This window comes from Mobula birostris, chromosome 3, assembly GCF_030028105.1.
Source record: "Mobula birostris isolate sMobBir1 chromosome 3, sMobBir1.hap1, whole genome shotgun sequence".
NCBI classification, from domain to species: Eukaryota; Metazoa; Chordata; class Chondrichthyes; order Myliobatiformes; family Myliobatidae; genus Mobula; species Mobula birostris.
In genome coordinates, this window is record NC_092372.1 from 184702258 (window position 1) to 184724646 (window position 22389).

At 40.2% G+C, this 22389-nt stretch overlaps 1 protein-coding gene across 7 annotated transcripts in view; it reads left to right on the plus strand.

The window, feature by feature from the left end:
- Positions 1-22389, plus strand: part of mllt10 (MLLT10 histone lysine methyltransferase DOT1L cofactor) — a 288280-nt gene that overhangs the window by 17856 nt on the left and 248035 nt on the right. For 6 of the 7 annotated variants that reach the window (XM_072253815.1, XM_072253813.1, XM_072253811.1 and 3 more), the window contains one exon: positions 5524-5633. The exons of the other annotated variant lie outside the window; for it this stretch is intronic. In XM_072253815.1, coding sequence (XP_072109916.1) covers positions 5524-5633 — 110 coding nt within the window. The remainder of the gene's footprint in view (positions 1-5523; positions 5634-22389) is intronic. 7 annotated transcript variants of the gene reach the window in all.

Genomic DNA, 22389 nt, shown 5'->3' on the forward strand with positions numbered 1-22389 from the left:
AAATTCAGTACTGTTACTACTCCCTAGGAGTGGGCACCGTGCAAAGATCACACCAAGAGCACAGCATGCAATGCTGAAGGAGGTAAAAAAGAACCCAAGGGGAACAGCAAAAGACTCGCAGAGATCTCTAGAACTTGTTAAAGTCTCTGTTGCTGTGTCCACAATAATAAAAACACAAAACAAGAATAGTGTTCATGGAAGGAGACCACAGAGGAAGCTACTGTTTTTCAAAGAAAATATTGCTGCATGTCTCAAGTTTGCAAAAGACCACCTGGATGTTCCACGCTTCTGGGACAATGTTCTGTGGACAGATGAGACAAAAGCTGAATTTTTGGCAGAAATGCACTTGTTATGCTTGGAGGGAAAAACAACACCAAAACCTCATCCCAACTTTGAAGCTTGGTTGAAGGAGCAGCATGGTTTGGGGCTGCTTTGTTGCCTCAGGGCCTGGACAACTTGCAATCGTTGAGGGAACAATGAATTCAAAATTGTATCAAGACATTTTATAGGAGAATGTCAGGGAAAGCGTAATAGAAGTTGGATGATGCAACAGGACAATGGTCCAAAACACAAGAGTAAATTAACAACAGAGTGGTTTAACAATGAGAGAATTTGTGTTTTGGAATGGCCAAGTCAGCGTCCAGACCTTAAAGCAATTGAGATGCTATGGCATGACTTGTCTCTGTTCACGCAATCTATCTCAGAAATATTGATGAAATGGAACAGTTTTGTATGGAGGAATGGTCTAAAATGACTCCTTGCCGTTGTGCAAGTCTGATCAGCAGCTGCAGAAAACGTTTAGTGGAGATTATTTCTGCTAAAGGTGGTTCAACCAGTTATTAATTACAGGGGTTCACATACTTTTTCCAGCCTGGGGTGTGAATGATTAAACAATATGTTTAATAAAGACATGAAAAGTACAATTGTTTGTGTGTTAATAGTTCAGGCAGATTGTATTTGTGTATTATTGTGACTTGGATGAAGATCAGACCACATTTTGAGTAATTAATGCAGAAAACCAGGTTACTGCTGAGGGTCCACAAACTTTTTCTTACAACTGTATCTCATTGGACTTACTGAATTTACTTTCTTAAAATTAGCATCCATGATTGGCATCAAATTCTTAACACCACATTTGTATTCCCTGTGACTGCTTGGAATAAGCTGGCTAGTGTTAGTAACGTCTGAACTTAATGTGTAAAAGAGATGTGGTCTCATTAAAACTTTCAGGAAAATCTGCCTGTAAGACTTTCTTTTCCAGTTCATGCACACATTGACATGTTATTCAGCAGTTTTCCAGAGCTGTATCAATGTGTTATTAATATAACCCCCTAAATACATTATTTACTTAGTACCTTATGCACTACTTGTGCCGTTCTGTTGTGACTGACTAAAACTGAGCCACATGGAAGCTGTAACTGAGAAATACAAGTCTTCATTTACACAACAAATCTGAGAGCGAGTCCAAGAGAACCTCACTCTGTTGACATCATTTTATATTTCAACACAGTGATAATAATAAATGATTAACTTCAGTTTCAATTGCTATAATCACCTATTTTATCATTTGGGATATAATCAAATAAATTTATAGAATTACATATTTAATGGAAGCACATCCCAACAAGCATTCCTATTGAATATTCAATGCTGGTGTCTGTTTGAAAAGCCGGACACCCAAAATATACTTCTTTTGTTACAGCATTGAGGGATGGCCCATGCATATACAACTAACCAGAATTGTCTTGAACTGCTGTAAGTGGCAGGGATACTTATTTAGCAATGTGCAAATAGCAGGAACATTCATCTATTGTCTTTCCTAATGTAGTTTCAAAGGGACAGGGAATGTCCCACACCCAATGATTGATTTCATTAGTCACAAAGTAGCAGATGGAAGTTAAATTGTATACAAGGTTTCATTTCCTGAAGACTGGTGCTCATTTTAGTTAATCCATAATTATGCTATCCAAAGCTTTCCAGAATCAAAGATAGAACATAGAAGAACATAGCCGTGTAACCTACTCCAAAATCGATCTAAATAAAACATAGAACAGTACAGCAGGAATGTCCTCTAACAATTCCATACATTTTTTAGTTTTGGTTTTTACTCTCTATTGTTTTTACATTTCTGTTTGAACATTTGTTTTACCGGTTCCTTCCAGCTACAAACACAGTTTGTATCAGATGAAAGTACTTGTGTTATTTTGAAAGGTTGTATTTCTGGCTATTGAAAATCCTAAGTGTAGAGATTGTTATAGATTTTTCTAATGACCAGTCTTTGCTATCATGCCAAAAGCAAGTGAATGTCTCGCCTCTGACTGAGTAATTCCTGTGCTCATCATTCTGATACCTACTCTTAATATCATAGAAACATAGCAAACCTACAGCACAATACAGGCCCTTTGGCCCACAATGCTGTGCCAAACATATACTTACTTTAGAAATTACCCAGGATTACACATAGCCCTCTATTTTTTTAAGCTCCTTGTACCTATCCAGGAGTCCCTTAAAAGAGAAACTCCACCAATTGTATCCGCCTCCACCACCGTCGCCGGCAGCCCATTCCATGCAGTCACCACTCTGCATTTAAAAAAAAAACAACAGCAGCTTACCCCTGACATCTCCTTTGTACCTACTTCCAAGCCCCTTAAAACTATGCCCACTTGTGTTAGCTATTTCAGCCCTGGGAAAAAGCCAACTATCCACATGATCAATGCCTCTCATCATCTTGTACACCTCTATCAGGTCACCTCTCATCCTCTGTCGCTGCTAGAAGAAAAAGCTGAGTTCACTCGAACTATTTTCATAAGGCATGCTCCCCAATCCAGACAACATCCTTGTAAATCTCCTCTGCACCCTTTCTTTAGTTTCCATATCCTTCCTGTAGTGAGGTGACCAGAACTGAGCACAGTACTCCATGTGGGGTCTGACCAGGGTCCTATATAACTCTCGGCTCTTGAACTCAATCCCACTGTTGACAAAGGCCAATGCTCCATATGTTTTCTTAACCACGGGATCAATCTGCACAGCAGCTTTGAGTATCCTATGGACTTGGACCCCAAGATCCCTCTGATCCTCCACACTGCCAAGAGTCTTACCGTTAATACTATATTCTGCCATCATATTTGACCTACCAAAATGAACCACCTCACACTTATCTGGGTTGAACTCCATCTGTCACTTCTCAGCCCAGTTTTGCATCCTATCGATGTCCCTCTGTAACCTCTGACAGCACTTCACACTATCCACAACACCTCCAACCTTTGTGTCATCGGCAAATTTACTAATTCATCCCTCCACCTCCTCATCCGGGTCATTTATAAAAATCATTTAAAAATTATTATTGCTTGAAAATTGTATCTGAATGAAATGGATTGATTACTAACACGAGAAAGTCTGCAGATGCTGGAGATCCAAAACAATACACACAAAATTCTGGTGGAATTCTGAAGGCCAGGCAGCATTGATGGAAAAGAGTAAGTATTTGACATTTCAGTCTGAGACCCTTCTTCAGGACTCAAGAAGAAGGGTCTTGAAGAACAGTCCTGAAGAAGCATCTTGGCCCAAAACGTTAGCCGCTTACCTTTCCATAGATGCTGCCTGGCCTGCTGAGTTCCTCCAACATTTTGTGTGCGTTGGTTTTGATTTACTACTAAGATGTTCATAAGTGCCAGAAATATGTTGTATCTTTTTTCTTAAGGTAAAAGGTGATCAAAAAGCTTGATGTTTCTTTTCAGTCATTCGTTATTTATTACTAGTGCATGTGGATAATTCATGGTACTTGGCCTATGTTCACAGGCATGTTTTTTCTGTGGTTTCTTTTCTTTGTGTTATCTACATATTAATTTTAAGCAATCTGTATACTTCTTGTTAATAAACTAGAGATATCAGATTAAGCAGTATGCTTTTCTTCATTCAAGTTTGTGTATTTGTCAGTAAGAGAAAGCTGGTGGCTGATTTTCATGTTGGATTCATAAAATCATTCTGTTTGCAAACTTAGTTAATACCATGATGTATTTGGCTTTTGATCAGTAGTGCACTGGGATGTCATAATTTATCTCTCTCGGGCTCCATTTGGCTGTGTATAATGGAAGTAGTGTAAAAACAAAAGGAATGTGAGGTATTGTTCATGGGCTATTCAGTAACTTAATAGCAGAAGGGAATAAGCTGTTACTAAATTGTTGAGTGTGGGACTTCAGGTTCCTGTATATCATCCCTGATGGTAGTAACAGGAAGGGAGCATGTCCCAGATGGTAAAGGGGCTTAGAAAAGGATGCTTCCTTCTTGAGCTATTGGATGGTGGGAGGATTGTGCCCGTGATGGAGCTGGCTGAGTCTATAACCTCTTGGTCTTGCTGACATAAGTGCAAGGTTGTTGCAATACCTATCGATCTCACTTCTGTAAGGTTCTCTTTTGAAATTAACTCCAGCCTGCTAGTTGTTATGGTCTAATTCCAGATTAGGCGGTATATTTAACAACCAAGACAATTGGGTGAAGATTGAGATAACTTTTTTGTTATGTGTTTTGCTTGAGTAGATTAGAAGAAAATTAATAAGTTTAATAAATGCCAGTTAATGTAAATGCTGTAACTTCCATTTCTAATTGTGTTTTTAAGTTTTTGGAGTCATATACATTTACTTTAGTCATATAGGGAAAAATTCTGTAATGATCTTATGTACTTCATGTCTATTAAAATAATGGACCTGCATGTTCTATCTGGTCCCTAAAACTGTACTTGGGCTGATGTACTAAGTCTTGAATCAAAAATAATTTGTTTTGGATATATTTCCTTCAGGTAATTTTCTTTTGATTTTCTTTAATTGGAAAGAAATTATCTGGTTTCATTTTTAATTTAATTTGAATAACTAACTACGATTTGATATTTTCAACTGTGCTAAATTAGCATTCAGAGATGATATGGTACTGGAGGGGCAGAAGTTCAAATGAGAATAAACCTTGCTATTATAGGTTACAAGAAAATATTTGTGCCGCGTGCATGTAATATAATCACTTAGAGGGAAGATTGTTAACTTAGATGTTTTCCAAAAAAAATTAAAAAAAAAATTTTTTGGATACTTAATGTTCCTTTAAGGATTGGGTCATTCTGGATTTGTTTATGCATAGTAGTTACGTTGCAGGAGGGGGATGGTGTTAGAAATGTGAACCATCTGGATGATTGTTGGAAATGCTGAGCTACAAGGTTCTTTGTTGGTCTTTCACCAATGTTTCCCACGTGTATCTGGTATAGTGCCAGTTAACAGCACAGTATGCCTAATGTGTCATACTTTTAAACTATTAGTTTGGAAACCCCACAAGCCAAGGAACTGTTACATGCCAACCTTTCAAGTCAACATTATACTAGGATTTCCAAGATTAATGTTTTTGGTTAATTTAATATTAATAATATTTATTGCCAGTTCTAATTTACAGAATATTTTTATTGCAGATTATATATTTTGATTTCAAATTTATAAGCTTTGTACCTTTCTGTAGTTTATAATGTTTTGTGTGGTTTATGTGCAGGTTGGGCCCATGTGGTTTGTGCACTTTATATTCCAGAGGTGCAGTTTGCAAATGTTACTACAATGGAACCCATTGTACTACAGTACGTTCCCCATGAACGCTTCAACAAGGTAATTAAACTATAAAAGCAAACCCAAAATTATGCTTATTTTTAGGTACTTTGTAGAGTGAGATTACTTACACTTCTCAGTTTTGTTTTTGGACTTGATTTTTGAGGCTTCTTATGACTTGTTTCCATTTAGAATATGTTTTGGATAGGAGTAACATTTTGAAGAGTTGTTTCACTTCTATTCCACTCAGAACATACTATTTTCATACCATTTTATGGTTCTCTATGGCACTGCATTACTGATCTACCTCTGAAATTTATTTCATTATAAACTTGATTCAGTTAATCCAGTAAAACCTCTTCATCATTTGAAATTTCTATTGAAATTGGGGTTTTTGAGTTGGCAAGAAGTCCTTTCATGGGTGGAGAAGCAGACTTAAAAAGTACCAGATACAGTACATCATGTATGTTACCTGGACAACTTAGAAATCAGCATATTTTCACTGCGTATGATTGTAAGGAAGTGTTCTCTGAAAGCAAAGTGGATATTTTCTTTTGGATTAAAACTAATTTCCTGAAGATTATCTGTTCTAGAGTGTTTTAATTTTTGCTTGCCATTGAGACCAAATTGATTTATTTTTCTAACATATCCTTTCTGACAATTGTGTTGTTAAAAAATAATCATTTGTCATTTTAGCTTCTTAAATGAGAACTGCCATTGTGCTGTAACAGTATAAAATAGTACTAGTTAAGGTGGTATTTGGAAGTTGAGAGATGTTCACATAGATGTTTTTTGCATTGGATCAAGAAGCATTAAATGTTATTTTTTCTAGTATATTTTTCATTGCTGAAACCAGTCTCACTTTCAAGGGTATATTTATCAGAATCCTCTGCTATTGTGCCTAAATGTTTTCAATTGTATGCGAGCATAGATGGTACTTTTAAATCATTATCTGTTTATGGAGGGTATCAAAATCAAAAATAGTCCTGCCAACAATTGATTCATGTTTAAAGCATTTTATTGTCAGGGCAAAAAAAAAATGAATGGCATTGAATGTCGTAGAACATTGGGCTGGTTGGTGGTTTAGTGGCATCAGCACTGGACTTCAAAGCAGATGATCCTGAGTTCAAACCCATCTGTGTCCCAACCTGGGCACAGCAGTATCTGTGTGGAAGAAAGACCTGGCAATTTACTTCTGTATCTTGCCATGAAAACGCTGTGGTCCATGGGGTCACGAAGAGTTGGGCTCGACTCAATGATTGAACAACAACAGCATGGACCATAGAACACGGCAGCACAGTACAGGCTCTTTGGCACATGGTGTACTGAACTTTTAACTGACTATAAGATCAATTTAGTCCTTTCCTCCTACATAGGCCAATGTCATCCATGTACCTGTCTAAGAGTTTCTTAAATATTCCCAATATATCTGCCTCTGTCACTCTGTGTTGGGATGGAGGGGAAGAAACAAATGCTTCTGATGTCCCCCCCATAGTTTATTCTGGTCACCTTAAAGTTGTGGCCCTTTGTATTAGCCATTTCCACCCTAGGAAAATGTCTCTGTCTATCCACTAGATCAGATCGGGGGTCCCCAACTTTTTTTGCACCATGGACCGGTTTAATATTGACAATATCCTTGCGGGCTGGCCGACCGGGGGCGGGGGGGGGGGGGGGTGTTGTTCAGGTAGGGTTAAACTCACCTCAATGCGTCTTTTACAGTTAGGGGTTGCCAACTTTCTCACTCCCAGATAAGGGACAAAAGTAGCAGTCAAGTCCTGGGACACTTTACCCCAGGAAAGACTACCATGACCATGAAGCCTTGCGCGGGCATCTGTGTGCACATGTGTGACGTGCTCATGCACATACGTGCGGATTTTTTTCCCCCACAAATTGGTTTTGCCTTATCTTCCCGACTATACGTACGCAGCCTATATAAAGTAGAAATAATGTATTTATCATTATCATTCCTGTTTTTACTATAGGTTAGTGTTATTTATTTTTGGTTTTATGTGTTATTTGGTATGATTTGTTAGGTTATTTTTTGGGTCTGGGAACGGTCAAACATTTTTCCCATGTAAATTATTGGTAATTGCTCCTTCGCTTCACGCCATTTCAGCACGAAAGTTTTCATAGGAGTGCTCTACCTTAGCAGGGAAAATACGGGACAAACCAATTTAGCCCAATATACGGGATGTCCCGGCAAATACGGGACAGTTGTTAACCTTGTGTTCAAGTTCAACAGTGCGTGACAGGGAATGAGGAAAGGTACAGCTGACTCATATCGTTTCCTCATGACCTAGTAGCACGTGCTTTTTGCCCGGTACCGGTCTGCAGCCCAGTGGTTGGGGACCGCTGCACTAAATCTATGCCTCTTATCATCTTGTATGCCTCTATCAAGTTGCTTGTCATCCTCCTTTGCTCCAAAGAGAAAAGCCCAAGCTCACTCAGTCTATCCTCATAAGATATGCTTGTCTAATCCAGGCAACAATCTGGTAAATCTTCTCTGCACACTCTTTAAAGCTTCTACATCCTTTTTCTACTGGGATGACCGGAGCTGAGCACAATATTCCAAGTGTGGTCTAACCAGGGTCTTATAGAACTGCAAAATTACTTCACAGCTCTTGGAACTCAATTCCCTGACTAATGATAACCAACACACCATATGTCGTCTTAACAACTCTTATCATCTTCAACGGCAATGTTAAGGGATCTATGTACACGGATCCCAAAATCCATACTGATAAGAATCCTGCCATTAACCCTGCATTCTGCCTTAAAGTTCAACCTTTCAAAATAAACGCTTCAACACTTCTCTGAGTTGAACTCCATCTGCATCTTGTCAATGTCCCGTTGTAACCTATGACAACCTTCTATGCTAACCACAACTCCACTAAACTTAGTGTCATCTGCAAACTTACTAACCCAGCCTTCCACTTTCTCATCCAAGTAATTTATAAAAATCAGAGTAAGGGTACCAGAACAGGTTTCTCCGAAACACTGCTGGTTACCAACCTTCAGGCAAGAACACGCTCTATGTACGACCATTCCCTGCTTTCTATAGGCAACCACCCATGCCTCCTGACTTTCTGAATGAGCATACTGTAGGAAGCTGTATCAGACCCCTTACTAATACCCACATTTCACCACATCCTTTGCTCTACCATCATCAATGTGATTTGTCTCATCTTCAAAGAATTCAGTCAGGATCGTGAGGCATGACCGACCCCTCACAAAACCGTGCTAATCAGAATCTTGTCCCAAATACACACAAATCCTGTCTCTTAAGAATACCCCACTGCTGAGGTAAGACTCACTGGTCCATAATTCCCAGGGTTATCCCTACTCTTTTTGCTTGAACAAAGGAACAATGTTTGTCATTTCGAATCTCCCCCTCCCCGTCTCAAATCTCCTACTAGCTCTTCTTTCAGTCCTGACGAAGGGTCTCGGCCCGAAACGTCGACTGTACCTCTTTCTAGAGATGCTGCCTGGCCTGCTGCGTTCACCAGCAACTTTTACGTGTGTTGAATGTTTGTCACCCTTCAGTCATCTGGTACTATTGCTGTGGCCAGTGAGGATGCAAAGATCAGGGCAGTAATCTCTTCCTTGCTTCCTGTAACACCCTGGGATTTATCCCATCTCACGATGTGTATATCATGTTTTTCCAAAGTTCCAGCACATCCTCTGACATATCAGCCTGTTCACATTGTCCTCACAAATGTCAAGGTCCCTTTCACTGGTCAATATTGAAGCAAAGTATTCATTAAGGACTTTTCTTACCTCCTCTGGCTCTGGGCATGTTTCCTGTTTTATTCCTGATTGGTCCTACCCTCAATCTAGTCATCTTCCTGTTCTTCACATATGTGTAGAGTGCCTTGGGGTTTTCTTTAATCCTACTTGCCAACTTCCAGTGCGCTTGTCCATTTTTCAGCTCCTTCCTAGTTACTCTTGTAACTCCTGAGCCATGTCTGATCCTTGCTTCCTAAAATTTAAGTAAGCTTTTTTTCTTCCTCTTGATTAAATGTTCCACCTTTTGTTAATCGTGGGTCCTTCACCTTGCGATCCTTTTCCTGTTTCAATGGGACAAACCTATTCAGAACCCCATGCAAGTTTTTCTTCAACAATGTACACATTTCTGTTCTGCATTACCCTGAGTACACCTATTCCCAAATAATGATCTGGAGTTCCTACCTAATAACATAATTACCCTCCCCCCAGTTAAATACTTTCCCATACTGTCTGCAACTAAACCTGTCTAAGGCTATGAAAAAGGTCAGATTGGTGTTGTCATTGCAAGGTGGCGTGCCTGAATGACTATTGACCTGTGGCTCTGACATCAATTGCTATGAAGTGCTTCAAGTGATTGGATATGGCACACAACAACCACAGCCTACCGGTCAACCTCGACGCTTTGCAATTCGCCTACCAGAGCAACAGGTCAATGGCAGATGCCATCTCTCTGGCCCTACATTCCTCCTTAGAACACTTGGAGAATAAAAGCACATATGTAAGGCTCATTTTCATTGACTACAGCTCTGCCTTTCATACCATCATTCCAAATAAACTGATTCCTAAGCTCCGGAACCTGGGCCTTAGCACTCAGATCTGCAGCTGGATCTTCAACCTCCTCACAGACAGGACCCAGGCTGTAAAAATAGGGGACAAGCTCTCCTCTACAATTACTCTGAGCACCGATGCCCCACAAGGCTGTGTACTCAGACCCCTGCTGTACTCACTGTACACCCATGATTGTGTAGCCAAGTTTCCATTGAACTCAATATACAAGTTTGCTGATGACACCACAATTGTAGGCCGTATTTCAGGTAATGATGAGTTTGAGTACAGAGAGGCAATTAAGAACCTTGTGGCATGGTGCAAAGACAATAACCTATCCCTCAACGTCAGCAAGGCGAGGGAATTGGTTGTTGACTTCAGAAGGAGTAGTGGACCGCACAACCCCATTTACATTGGTGGTGCGCATGTGGAACAGGTCAAAAGCTTTAAGTTCCTCGGGGTCAATATCACAAATGACCTGACTTGGTCCAACCAAGCAGAGTGCACTGCCAAGAAGGCCCACCAGCACCTTTACTTCCTGAGGAAGCTAAGGAAATTTGGCCTATCCCCTCAAACCCTCACTGATTTTTATAGATGCACTGTAGAAAGCATTCTTCTGGGTGTATTACAACCTATCCAAGACCGGAAGAAGCTGCAGAAGATTGTGAACACAGCCCAGCACATCACACAAACCAATCTTCCATCCGTGGACTGACTTTACACCGTACGCTGTTGGAGCAGTGCTGCCAGCATAATCAAGGACACGACCCACCCAGCCAACACACTTTTCGTCCCTCTTCCCTCCGGGAGAAGGCTCAGGAGCTTGAAGACTCGTACGGCCAGATTTGGGAACAGCTTCTTTCCAACTGTGATAAGACTGCTGAACGGATCCTGACCTGGATCTGGGCCGTACCCTCCAAATATCCGGACCTGCCTCTCGGTTTTTGTTTGCACTGCCTTACTTTCCCTTTTCTATTTTCTATTTATGATTTATAATTTAAATTTTTAATATTTACTACCTCGATTTGTACTCCAGGGAGCACGAAGAGCAGAATCAAATATCGCTGTGATGATTGTACGCTCTAGTATCAATTGTTTGGCGACAATAAAGTATAAAGTCATTGTCTCCTGAATGCTCACCCACTGAGATTTGACACCTCACGGCTCATTGCCTAGTACTAGATCCAATACAACCTTTCCTCTAGTCAGCTTGTCTGCATATTGTCAGGAATCATTTTGCCTCATCTAAGTCTTTTGCACCAAGGAGATGCCAATCAATCTTGGGGAAGCTGAAGACCCCATGTCAACAACCATGTTATTTTTGCAGCTTTTCAAAATCTCCCTCTGGATCTTTTCCTCAGTGTTTCACTTGCTACTGAGTGGTCTATAGAATACTCCCAATAGAGAGATTGCTTCCTTCCAGCTTCTGACTTCCATGCTTACTGACTCAATGGACAATCCCTCCATAATGTCCTCCAGTCTGCAGATGTGATCAGCATTGCCCGTCCCACACTTGTTTTTACTTCTCACCCTGTCCCTTTAGAATCATCTAAACTCTGGAACATTCAGCATCCATTCCTGTTCTTATCACCGTAATGGACACAACATTGTAGTTCCAAGTACTGACCCAGACTCATCACCCTTGTTCCTGATACTTGTGATATTCTTCCCTTTTCTTACCTGTGTCGTTGGTACCAGTATGTACAATTACTTCTGGCTGCTCATCCTTCCCCTTTCGAATGTTGTGAACTCTATCCGATATATCCCTGACCCTTGCACTTGGGAGACATCATACCATCCAAGTGTCTCTTTCCTGTCCACAGAATTTCCTGTCTGTTCCCTTAATTCGAATCCCTTATCACCACTGTTGAAATGTTTTCAACCTCTGATTTATCAAAGTATTCTTATTTTGCAGTGTCACTGCAAGACCCTTGTGATGTGTTCTTAAAACATTGGTTTTCTTTGTTTAAGCAGAGCTTTATTTAAAAAATAAAACACAAATTACTTTGTTTCTCATGGTACGTTAGGAACCACCTTCTATTATAATTCCGCTTTTTGAAACCAAGTGGTATTTCTGCTTTAGATGTACTTTCTATAGGACTTAAAAAGGTTAAGTTGGGTGAAATCAAAATATGTGAATCATAACTTTGAAAAGATGTTTGGTTATTGTAAAAGCTGTTCTGAAGTACAAACTGATTGAATCTACACATATAGATAAAGAGCCTTAAAAATGTTCCAGGGAACTTGAATTTTACTTGGCCGTTGAGAGGGAAAGCCTCTTGCACTGTTTTATGAAGGCCCAATGTAGATGTAAAGATCAGCACTTCATGTTCTTTTTAGGCAAGTTGCACCTGAATAAGAGAACCAGCCTTTTCTTTCTGATTTCTGTTTTCCAAATTGGCCAATCTCATGTAATGCCAGCTACTGTAATGTTAACCAGGTTTTCTTTTTTCACAGAGGCTGGCTTTTGTGATGGATATTTCTAGCATTTTCTTTTGTTTCAGATTTTGAGTTCTATTGCAAGCCATGGTAATTTTGAGCAGAGATTATTACTGATTATTGAATTAGCAACAATAATGGACTATTTTAAAAGAAAAAAGAAGTCCTGTTGCTTATTTACATGTATTACTTTAATCAAAGTATAACAGAGATCAAAATTAATAATCTTTTAGAAAGGATTTAAAAATATAATTTCTAAATAGTGTTGTATTTCATAACATAAATGTGAATGCGAAATTATAAGCATATTCCTGAAAAGAAAATCAACACTTTACTCAATGAGACTTACTACATTAACAATGACAAGTATTTTGTATTCTGCTTGTATTTGGTTCTTCAGAGAGCTATGCGTTTAAGCAGTAGTTTCATCAGTATGTCTGCTATAATTAGACTTGACCAAGTTCATCACTGAAAACAATGACTCACCTGAATATGTAAATGAAAGTACTGTTAATATTGCCATTGCAAAATTTTTCACAGTTAAGTTATTACTAATATCACTGAATACTCAGTGTTTACGCACAAATGACAGAAGAAAAGATATAACCAGAGTGAAGTTTCTGTCAACTGGCTGAACCATTTACTATACAAATACTGATGTTTACACCAGATCTGTGTGGATTTTAAAATGTATCATGCTACGTCATATGTTCTGTCAACAATCTAGCTGACACCAAACCAGAGTGAGATTTTTATGTTAAAAGATGTTACTGCTTTTGGATTATAAAAGTTATTTGTGGTAAAGATAATCATTTTGCGTCTTTTTATTATAGGTGGGGTTTAAAGAATCGAGGACAGCGCTGCATGCTAACAATTTTTGTGTGTGCTTCTTAGGCACACGTCATAAGTTCTCCATCCCTGGTCTAGGCAATCTCTGCCTTCATTTTCTACGTATTTACTTATTTTCTTCCACCCTTCTGAAGCTTAAAACTCATTAGTTTTATCACATCCATAAAAAAAATTTCTCTTACTATCTCTTCTTTCGGTTAGTGCTGACGGAGGGTCTCAGCCCGAAACGTCGACTGTACCTCTTCCAATAGATGCTGCCTGGCCTGCTGCATTCACCAGCATTTTTTGTGTGTGTTGCTTGAATTTCCAGCATCTCTAGATTTCCTCGTGTTTGAGTTTTATCACATTTATAGTTTGCTTCAAGGGTGATTAACTTTTTCTCTCTTTGTATTCTCTGTAACTGAGGAATTGCTGGGCTGACTAACTACTCTATAAGTGATAATAAAAGTTATCATAAAAATGTTGATATGCTGCATTAGGGTTAATTTGCATTCTGCATTCTTAAAGTTCCACTTCATTAAATGGTAATTTACGTTTTCAATAAAAATATTAACATTTGGTATATATTTCCAGCCATCGCTATAATGAAGTGCAGTTGGCATCTTCTAAAATTCATGTGTAGGATTGTGGTGAAAAACTTGCATGTTGCTGTTAGCTGGCACTAAATGGTGATGTACTGCTATAAATCAGATTGCTATTTGACTTAGGCTATGTCCACACTACACTGGATAATTTTGAAAACAAAGCCTTTTCTCTTCGTTTTGACCCTCCGTCCACACTGAAACAGCGTTTTCATCCCCTGAAAATGGAGCTTTTCTAAAACACTCTCCAGAGTGTAAATTTGAAAACGATTGTTACGCATTGTGTCGATGGGGTAAATGGGGATATTTAAAAACGCTGTCATGACAACACCAAACAACAATGGTTTTTCTGCTTCTGCTTGGTATTGCGCAAGCACTGCCGGATGGTTGTTATAACGCGCAGTCAGTGTGAACGGCGTGAGAGTTAAATTGTAAAGTGAGCTTGTTTGACTAGATCCCCTAAATTGATTTGATTGAGTCTATCTTTAAAAATATTAACGTCAGAAATACTGCGCAGGTCTGGCGGCAGAAGATTCCACTCTCTTGTTGATCTTGGATAGAGGTCAGCTTCACCTGTGTGTTGTTTACTTTATTGTCTACATTAATAGCTTGTTTGGAGTTAAACATCTCCATGTTCTCCACTGCTTTGCTGACTTTGTAGTCATTTGTAACTTGCAGAAACAGCTCGACCTCATTGTCTGTCTAAACGAAGAAGTCCGGTCTGCTTTTTCCAGCGGAGGTTTTCTTTGTATTCCTTGAAGACATTGTTGAAAACTTTCTTTTGCTGTTGTTGTTGGTACTCTAGTTTTTGACCAATGGAAATAACACAACGCCGTCGCAGAAACGTAAATATTATATCGTTTCCTCTTCGCTTGTTTTCTGTAGATGTCCCTGCGCATGCCCAGTGGAAGTAGATTCACCCAAATATCCGTTTTAATGTGGACAGAAATATTTTGAAAAATGTTTAGTGTGGACGCCTGTCATTTTTACTCAAAACCGGTGTTTTCAAATATATCCGGTCTAGTGTGGATGTAAGGTGTTTGTGATAACATTCCAGTGTATCTGCTTTGTTATTGTTCTTCTGAGTAGTGGAGATTATATGTTGAGTAAGTGTTGATAGCATTGGGGTAATATATTAGCAAGAGCAGAAGACATAATTGGGATGAATGAGTCATTTTCAGGTTGTCAAACTGTAAGTAGAATGATACCACAGGGATCTGTGGTCAGGACTCAGGTGTTTATGATCAGTATTCTTGACTTGGGTATTGTAGCCAAATTCGATGAGACAAAAATAAGTAGAAAAATTAAGATAGGTTGCCATGAAGGACAAAAAAAAGACCTGCAAAGGAGTGTAAATGAGTAAGTGAAAGGACAGGAATTTGGCAAATGTGAAAATGTGAAGTTATCCCCTGCAGGAATAAGAATAAAAAAAATCAGAAAATTATTCAAATGGTTAGATACAACAATGTTGCTGTTCAATGATCTGGGTGCCTTTCCACATAAAGCAAGGTTAACAGCATCTACTATAATTAGGATATCCTGCTGGTGGTGTAGTGGCATCCACATTGGACTTCGAGGCAAGTAGTCCCAGGTTTGAATTTGGCACGCTTTCCATCTGTGCACGCTTGCATGCTTTCTACCTGTGCTGGGTTGAACATCGAGCTAGCAACTCGACCTGATTCAAAACAGACAAATGCTAAAGAAAGAGCAAGGTTGCTGCCCGATGTGCCCCATGGTGCTGAGAGGAACAACTGTAGTTAGGAAATTCTGTACGTGGACTTTTCCTTTGGCTTTTTTCACAGAAGGCAAGGATGGCAGTGAAGGAAAGCCTTGCTACAACTGTAAATACTTTTAGTGAAATTGTACCTATAGTGCTTCATGTAGTTTTGGCCTTCATATTTAAGGAGGGATTTATAAGACATAGGAGCAGAATTAGATGATCTGAGCAGCTTGTACTCCTTGGAATTTAGAAAAATGAGGCATCATGCCGAAGCACAAGATTGTGAGGGGACTTCACTGGTAAATGCTGAGGGGCAAATGACCATTTTTTGAGGGGATTTGAAACCAGGAAGCCCAATTTTGATCATAGAGTTTCCTTTTTTAATATTATGCTGATGACCAATTTCTTTGAAGGTGGGCAGATCAAACCACATCCTGTGAAAAGAAAACAGCATTAATTTTTGGGTCACTGACCCTTAATCAGAATTGGAAAAAGTAAGTAAATAAACTAGAAAAGTCATGAACACGAGGCTCTGCAGATATTGTTTGCATTGTTGCGTGAATGAAGTCTCCAAAGAAAATTATTGGTAGATACAAAGCGGTTTAATTCCTTGACAAAGCAAGGTACAGCCGGCATGATATGGAGACTCTTTCGGTCGAAAGCTCTGCTGGCTCAATGTGGAGTTCGATATTTTATGTGCCAAACATCAAAAGACAATTCCATATTTACAATGTATAGACAGTACTTTCTTTTAAGCTGCACACAAACCTTCACATCTCCTCATTCACTTTCACACCACAGACATCCAAATGAATTTTAATCAGCATTGTCTGGTCTGGGACTCATTGCTTTTAGAGCTGCACTCCAAATTAAATCCTCAATACATATTCAGATGTGATGACTGGTAGCCAAAGTCAGTTGCTAAATGTATATGTCCTAAACCCAAAAATCACTCTAACAGAGCAATGTACATAAAATACTGTAGGAACTTCAGTTTGTCAGGCAGCATCCATGGAGTAGAATAAACAGTCGTTATTTTTTGAGCTGAGAACCTTAATCAACATAGCTTGCAATCATAGATACTTTATAAAGTCTGCAATATTTTGCCCTAGAATGTGTCCTATTGTGATCTCCCAGTGAGGAAGGCAAGGATCCAGTTGCAGGGAGAGGTAGAGGCCCAGGTTTTGGAGTTTGTTTATTAGTACTGAGGGTATGATGACGCTGAAGTCCAGGTACCATCTACAGAAGAAAGATCATTTTAAGAGCAAAGAAACAAATTCGGATTGAAGTTAGAGGTGGAATTGGATGCAGGTCAGCTCTGGCAAGGTTTGCAGGCCATTATTTCTTACAAGTCAATATTTAATATCTTGAATGGCTGTGATGCTTCATCCCAGACGAGCTCAATGCCTTCTATGCACAATTTGAAAGAGAGAATAAAGCTACACCTGTGCGAATCACCTCACATCTGGCAACTTTTGGATCTCAGGCTGACTTCAGAACATCTTTCAAGAGGGTGAGCCTTGCAAGGCATCACACTCTGATGGTGTACCTGGTAGGTCACTGAAAACCTGGGCCAACCAACTTGAGAGAGTGTTTAAGGGCATTTTTTATCTTTCACTGCTGCAGTTGAAAGTTCCCACCTGCTACAAAAGTGTATCAATCGTACCAGTGCCCAAGAGGAACAGGGTGAGCTGTCTCAATGATGCTCCTAGTTGCACTCACATCTATTGTGATGAAGTACTTTGAGAAGTTGGTTAGGGCCAGCGTCAACTCCTGCCTGAGCAAGGACCTGGACCAACTACAATTTCCCTACCATCACAATAGGTCTACAGTGGATGCAACTCAATGGCTCTCCACTTGGCCTTAAGACTGCAAGAGAAAGCAGCAGAATTAGGCCATTCAGCCTGTTGAGTCTGCTCTGCCATTCTGCTGATTTATTATCTCTCCCAAACCCATTCTCCTGCCTTATCCCCATAACCTTTGGTGTCGTGACTATTCAAAAAACTATCAACCTTCACTTTAAATATACTCAATAACTTGGCGTCCGCAGCTGTCTGTGGCAATGAATTCCACCGATTCATCACCCTCTGGCTAAAGAAATTCTTCCTCATCTCTGTTCTAAATGGACGCCCCTCTATTCTGAGACTTTGCCCTCTAGTTCTAGACTCACCTACTATAGTAAACATCCTTTCCACATCCATTTTATCTGGCAGATTTCCAACTCGTCCTACTGACTGCAATTTTATTCTATCATCTGCCTGTCCTTCCTCACAGTATCAAAATCCTAATACCAGTGCAGCTTAAAACCTCTAAATTTGCTGATCACAGAACTGTTATTGGCAAAATCTCAGATGATGTATCAGTCTGTTTGAATCTCTATGAAATGTTGGTTAAATCATGCTTACATATCATGTCCAATTCTGTTATTGTATTAACAAAGTGATACAGGTTTCCCCCATCATCCGAAGGTAGAGCATTCCTATGAAACAGTTCGTAAGCCGGAATGTCATAAAGCAAAGAAGCAGTTACCATTTATTTATATGGGAAAATTTTGTGAGCGTTCGCAGACCCAAAAATAACCTACCAAATCATGCCAAATAACACACAAAATCTAATATAACAGTAACATATGGTAAAATCAGGAATTATATGATAAATACACAGCCTATAAAAGTAAAAATACTTTTCCACAATCATTGCCTGCACTGTCCACCATAGCGAAAATCTCACGCAAGCGCTCTCGGCAGAAACACTGCGCAAGCGCTCTCGGCAGAAAATCTCATGCAAGCGCTGTTGGCAAAAACACTCTCTCCAGTAACTTTTAAGATATGAAGCTGCCAAATCATATCAAATAACACGTAAACATACTCAGCCTATATAAAGTAGAAATAATGTATGTACAGTGTAGTATTACTTACGGGAATCGGGAAGACAGCGCAGAGCACACTGATGGTGTGTTAGGCTGAGTCGTCGGAGGTTGGGGTGGTGCAGTGGCCCTCACCCTCTGGGCAGCGAACCGATACCGATCCGCGAAGCATGCAGGGGTACAGCAGTAGCCGGGAGGCATACAGCACATCTTTAAGAAAAAAGCTGAAATAAACATGCTAATTAATTAGGTGCCGTTCGACACGTAAATGTCGGCCCAGATCAGAGGTGATTGCCGATTGCGTCGCCTCTGATCTGGGCCAACAGTTACATGCCGGGCGGCACCTAATTAATTAGCATGTTTATTTTGGCTTTTTTCTTAAAGATGTGCTGTGTGCCTCCCGACTACCGCTGCATTCTCTGCGAATCGGTATCTGTCGGCGGCCTGGGGGTTGGGGTGGTGGGACACTGGGGTGTCATCTCATCGTCGTCTGTTTCCATTAGGGCAGGCAGCTCATCTTCTCCTATGACTGCCCACCTCGATGTTGAAGCTTGAAGTTCGTCGTCTGCTGTGGCTGATATGGAAGGTTTGAAAAACGACAGTATGCTTGACTGCTGAGCCTCGCGCATTTTTCTATCATACAGTTCTTTGTAAGCACTCAAACCATCTTGCAAATATGCCCTAAACCGACGTACCCTTTCAAAATTAAAGTTGTACTTTATCATTGCAGCGAAAATCTCACGCAGTCACTTTCGGTCTGTTCGCTACTGCATTCGGTTTCGATTGTTACCCTTTCCTCTTCCAATTGCATCAGCTCTTCATCTATCAGTTCTTGGTCATGGGATGCTAAAACCTCTTCAACATCATCTAGTCAACTTCCACAAGCCAAACTCACTTTGTCCTTTCTTCGTTCACCACGATCGAAATGCTTAATTATGTCTAGTTTTACGCTAAGTGTAACACCCTTACGAGCTCTTTTCGGCTTTTCTGATACCTTAGGACTCATCTTGCTAACGGCTGCTCACAGGCACATGTTTAAGCAATGCCAGCTAGAATACATTTCGGAATCCAGGGGAGAGCGGCTGCTCGGGGTGCGCGCTGCTTTTTTTTGTAACAGTGAAAACACCTTCTGTTAGCGAAAACAGGTAACTAATGTAGGTCTTTCGTAACAGTGAGGTTTCGTAAAGCGAACGTTCGAAAAGTGGGGGACACCTGTACAGAGCATAGAACAGTACAACTCAGTAGTCGCCCTTCAGCCTACAATGCTGTGCTAACTTTATAACCTACTCCAAAATCATTATAACCCATCTCTTCTACATAACTGTCCATTTTTAAAAAGATCATATATGTGCTTATCTAAGAGTCCCTTAAATACCTTTAATTTATCTGCCTTTACTACCAGCTCTGGCAGTGAATTCCATGTAGCTCTGTTTTTATTTTTTTTATATATATATATAAAAACACCACCCCTGACATCTGCCCTAAATTTTCTTCTCCCTCATATTAGCTGTTTCCACCCAAGGAAAAAGTGTGTGGCTGTCAACTCGCTCTATGCCTGTAATACATTTATATAAAATTACCTCTCATATTTCCCTTTAAAGAGGAAAAACCCTAGTGAGATCAACCTATCTTCCTAAAACATGCTCTCCCATCCTGGCAGCATTCTGGTAAATCTCCTCTTCATATCCTTCCCATGATGAGGATACCAGAACTGAATACAGTACTCGGTGTGGTCTGACTAGAGTTTTATAGAGCTGCAGGATCACCTTGTGGTTCTTGAACTCAATCTTCCAGCTAATGAAGGCCAACATACTATACGTCAGGGCTCCCCAATTAGTTTTCCACAAGGGCCAAATTATGTCAAGCATGCCAAGCCAGGGGCCAAAACGTCCAGGGTTTATTTTCATTGCACCAGTAAGTTGTTTTATGGACAGATGTTGTTGCTGCTGCTATTACCATTATTAGTAGTAGTAGTAGTACTAGTAGTAGCCTGTGTTGTGGATCACACGAAAAAAAAATGCGCTCTTGAAACAAAATAAGTCCAAAACCATTTAATTATGACTCTAGCTATCACAGCTGTCAGCTGTCATATTGAGAACTCATCTGGGACTTAAGATACACACAGACAGACAGACAGACACACACACTAAACATGGTAGTCTTCACCACTTCTCTTCCACACAAAGAACACTTCTCTTCCACACAGAGTTTTAGTAGTACTGCCTTTTCCACTGTTTCTGTTCTCTCATTTAATCTATTTGTTCTTTTTAATTAAGCTATGTAGCATTTGAAGTATGAAGTGTAGCTATAAATGAAATTATCAGTATTATTGTTGTAATATTATTATACCACAGTAAGATTGACAAATAGACAAAAATAAATTGATTGGCACACCAATCAGTGAGAGAAGTGACAGCGACCGGATGAGGCAATCCTTCTGATGTTGATCCTGTATTCTGTTGTGGCAATCCTGAAGCACTGGCCAAGATGTGCATTGGAGAGTCTGTTTCTGTCCTGGCTCTTGATAGAGTTCATTGAAGAAAATGATGACTCATGTGTACGTGGAGGGCAACAGGGTGAGTAGGAGCATTGCAATTGCTTTCGTGTTTTTGAATTGAGCCTGGGGAACCACGTTGATCCAAAAGTCACTCACCCCAACGTCCTTGTGTTGCGCTTTGAGCAAATCAGATGTTCCCATTTCCAAGACCTCCATCTGAAGAGTTGTCTCATCTATGGAAGGCACCAGCCTTTTGGCCTCTGCAATCCACTGGTCATCAGCTGAAATGGAGAACGGCTGTCTCAGGAAGAAGAGGATGTCACCTGAGAGTTTGGGGGAGCTTTCAAGTCGTTCCCTGAAGTTTTCTGCCAGGCTCGTCACGAAATCCTTCATCACCGGATCCTCCTGCATTTCGTTCTTCTCGCAATGCTCCCGCAGAGGTGGAAAGTGCAACTTTCTCCTGTGAATGTCTCTCTCCAAAAGGATCAGCTTTGACTGGAAAGCTTTAATTGCCTTGTACATGTCTGCAACAGTGTGGTTGTTGCCTTGTAATTGCAGATTAAGTTGATTTAGATGAGACATGATGTCACACAAAAAAAGAACATGTGAATCGCCTTGTTGTCACTTAAAAACCTCTTAAATCCTTGGGCTTTTTGACTCTGCAGGCTGAATAAAAATGACACAAGCTCATCGTGCAGGTTGCACCCCCTCTCCACCACATGGCCTTTGCTCAGCCAGTGAACATCATTATGCAGCAAAAGATCTTTGTGTTCCGCTGACATTTCCTCCAGCAATGCTCTGAAAAGGCGATGCTGCAGACTAGAACTCTCACGAACGAAATTTACCAGTCTCGTCACAGTATCCATCGCCTCTTTCATTTCCCCACACAGTTTAGTGCACAACACTGATTTGTGAGTAATATAATGAAATGCCAAGAGTGCTGGGTTAACAGCGGCAAACCTGCTTACCCTTGTGTTGTCCCATCACCGACGGAGCCCCATCAGTGACAACGGACAAAATTATGCTCACATCGAAGCCATTCTTCTCAAAGAACTATGTCAATTCGTTAAAAATTACTTCCCCAGTTGTGCGCCCAAGCAGAGGAAGCAAACAAAGTAGCTCTTCCCGAAAGGTCTTCCTATCAAAAAAACTTGCGAACACAGATAGCTCTTCCATATCAGTTTGGTCACAGGGTGAGTCTATGGCTAGTGATATGGCTTCTGCTTTTTCCAAATCGGTGAGTAGATTGGAAAAACACTCCGGTAAAACTTCTACTCTTCTTGCTGCTGTGTTAGCTGACAATGGCACCGTCT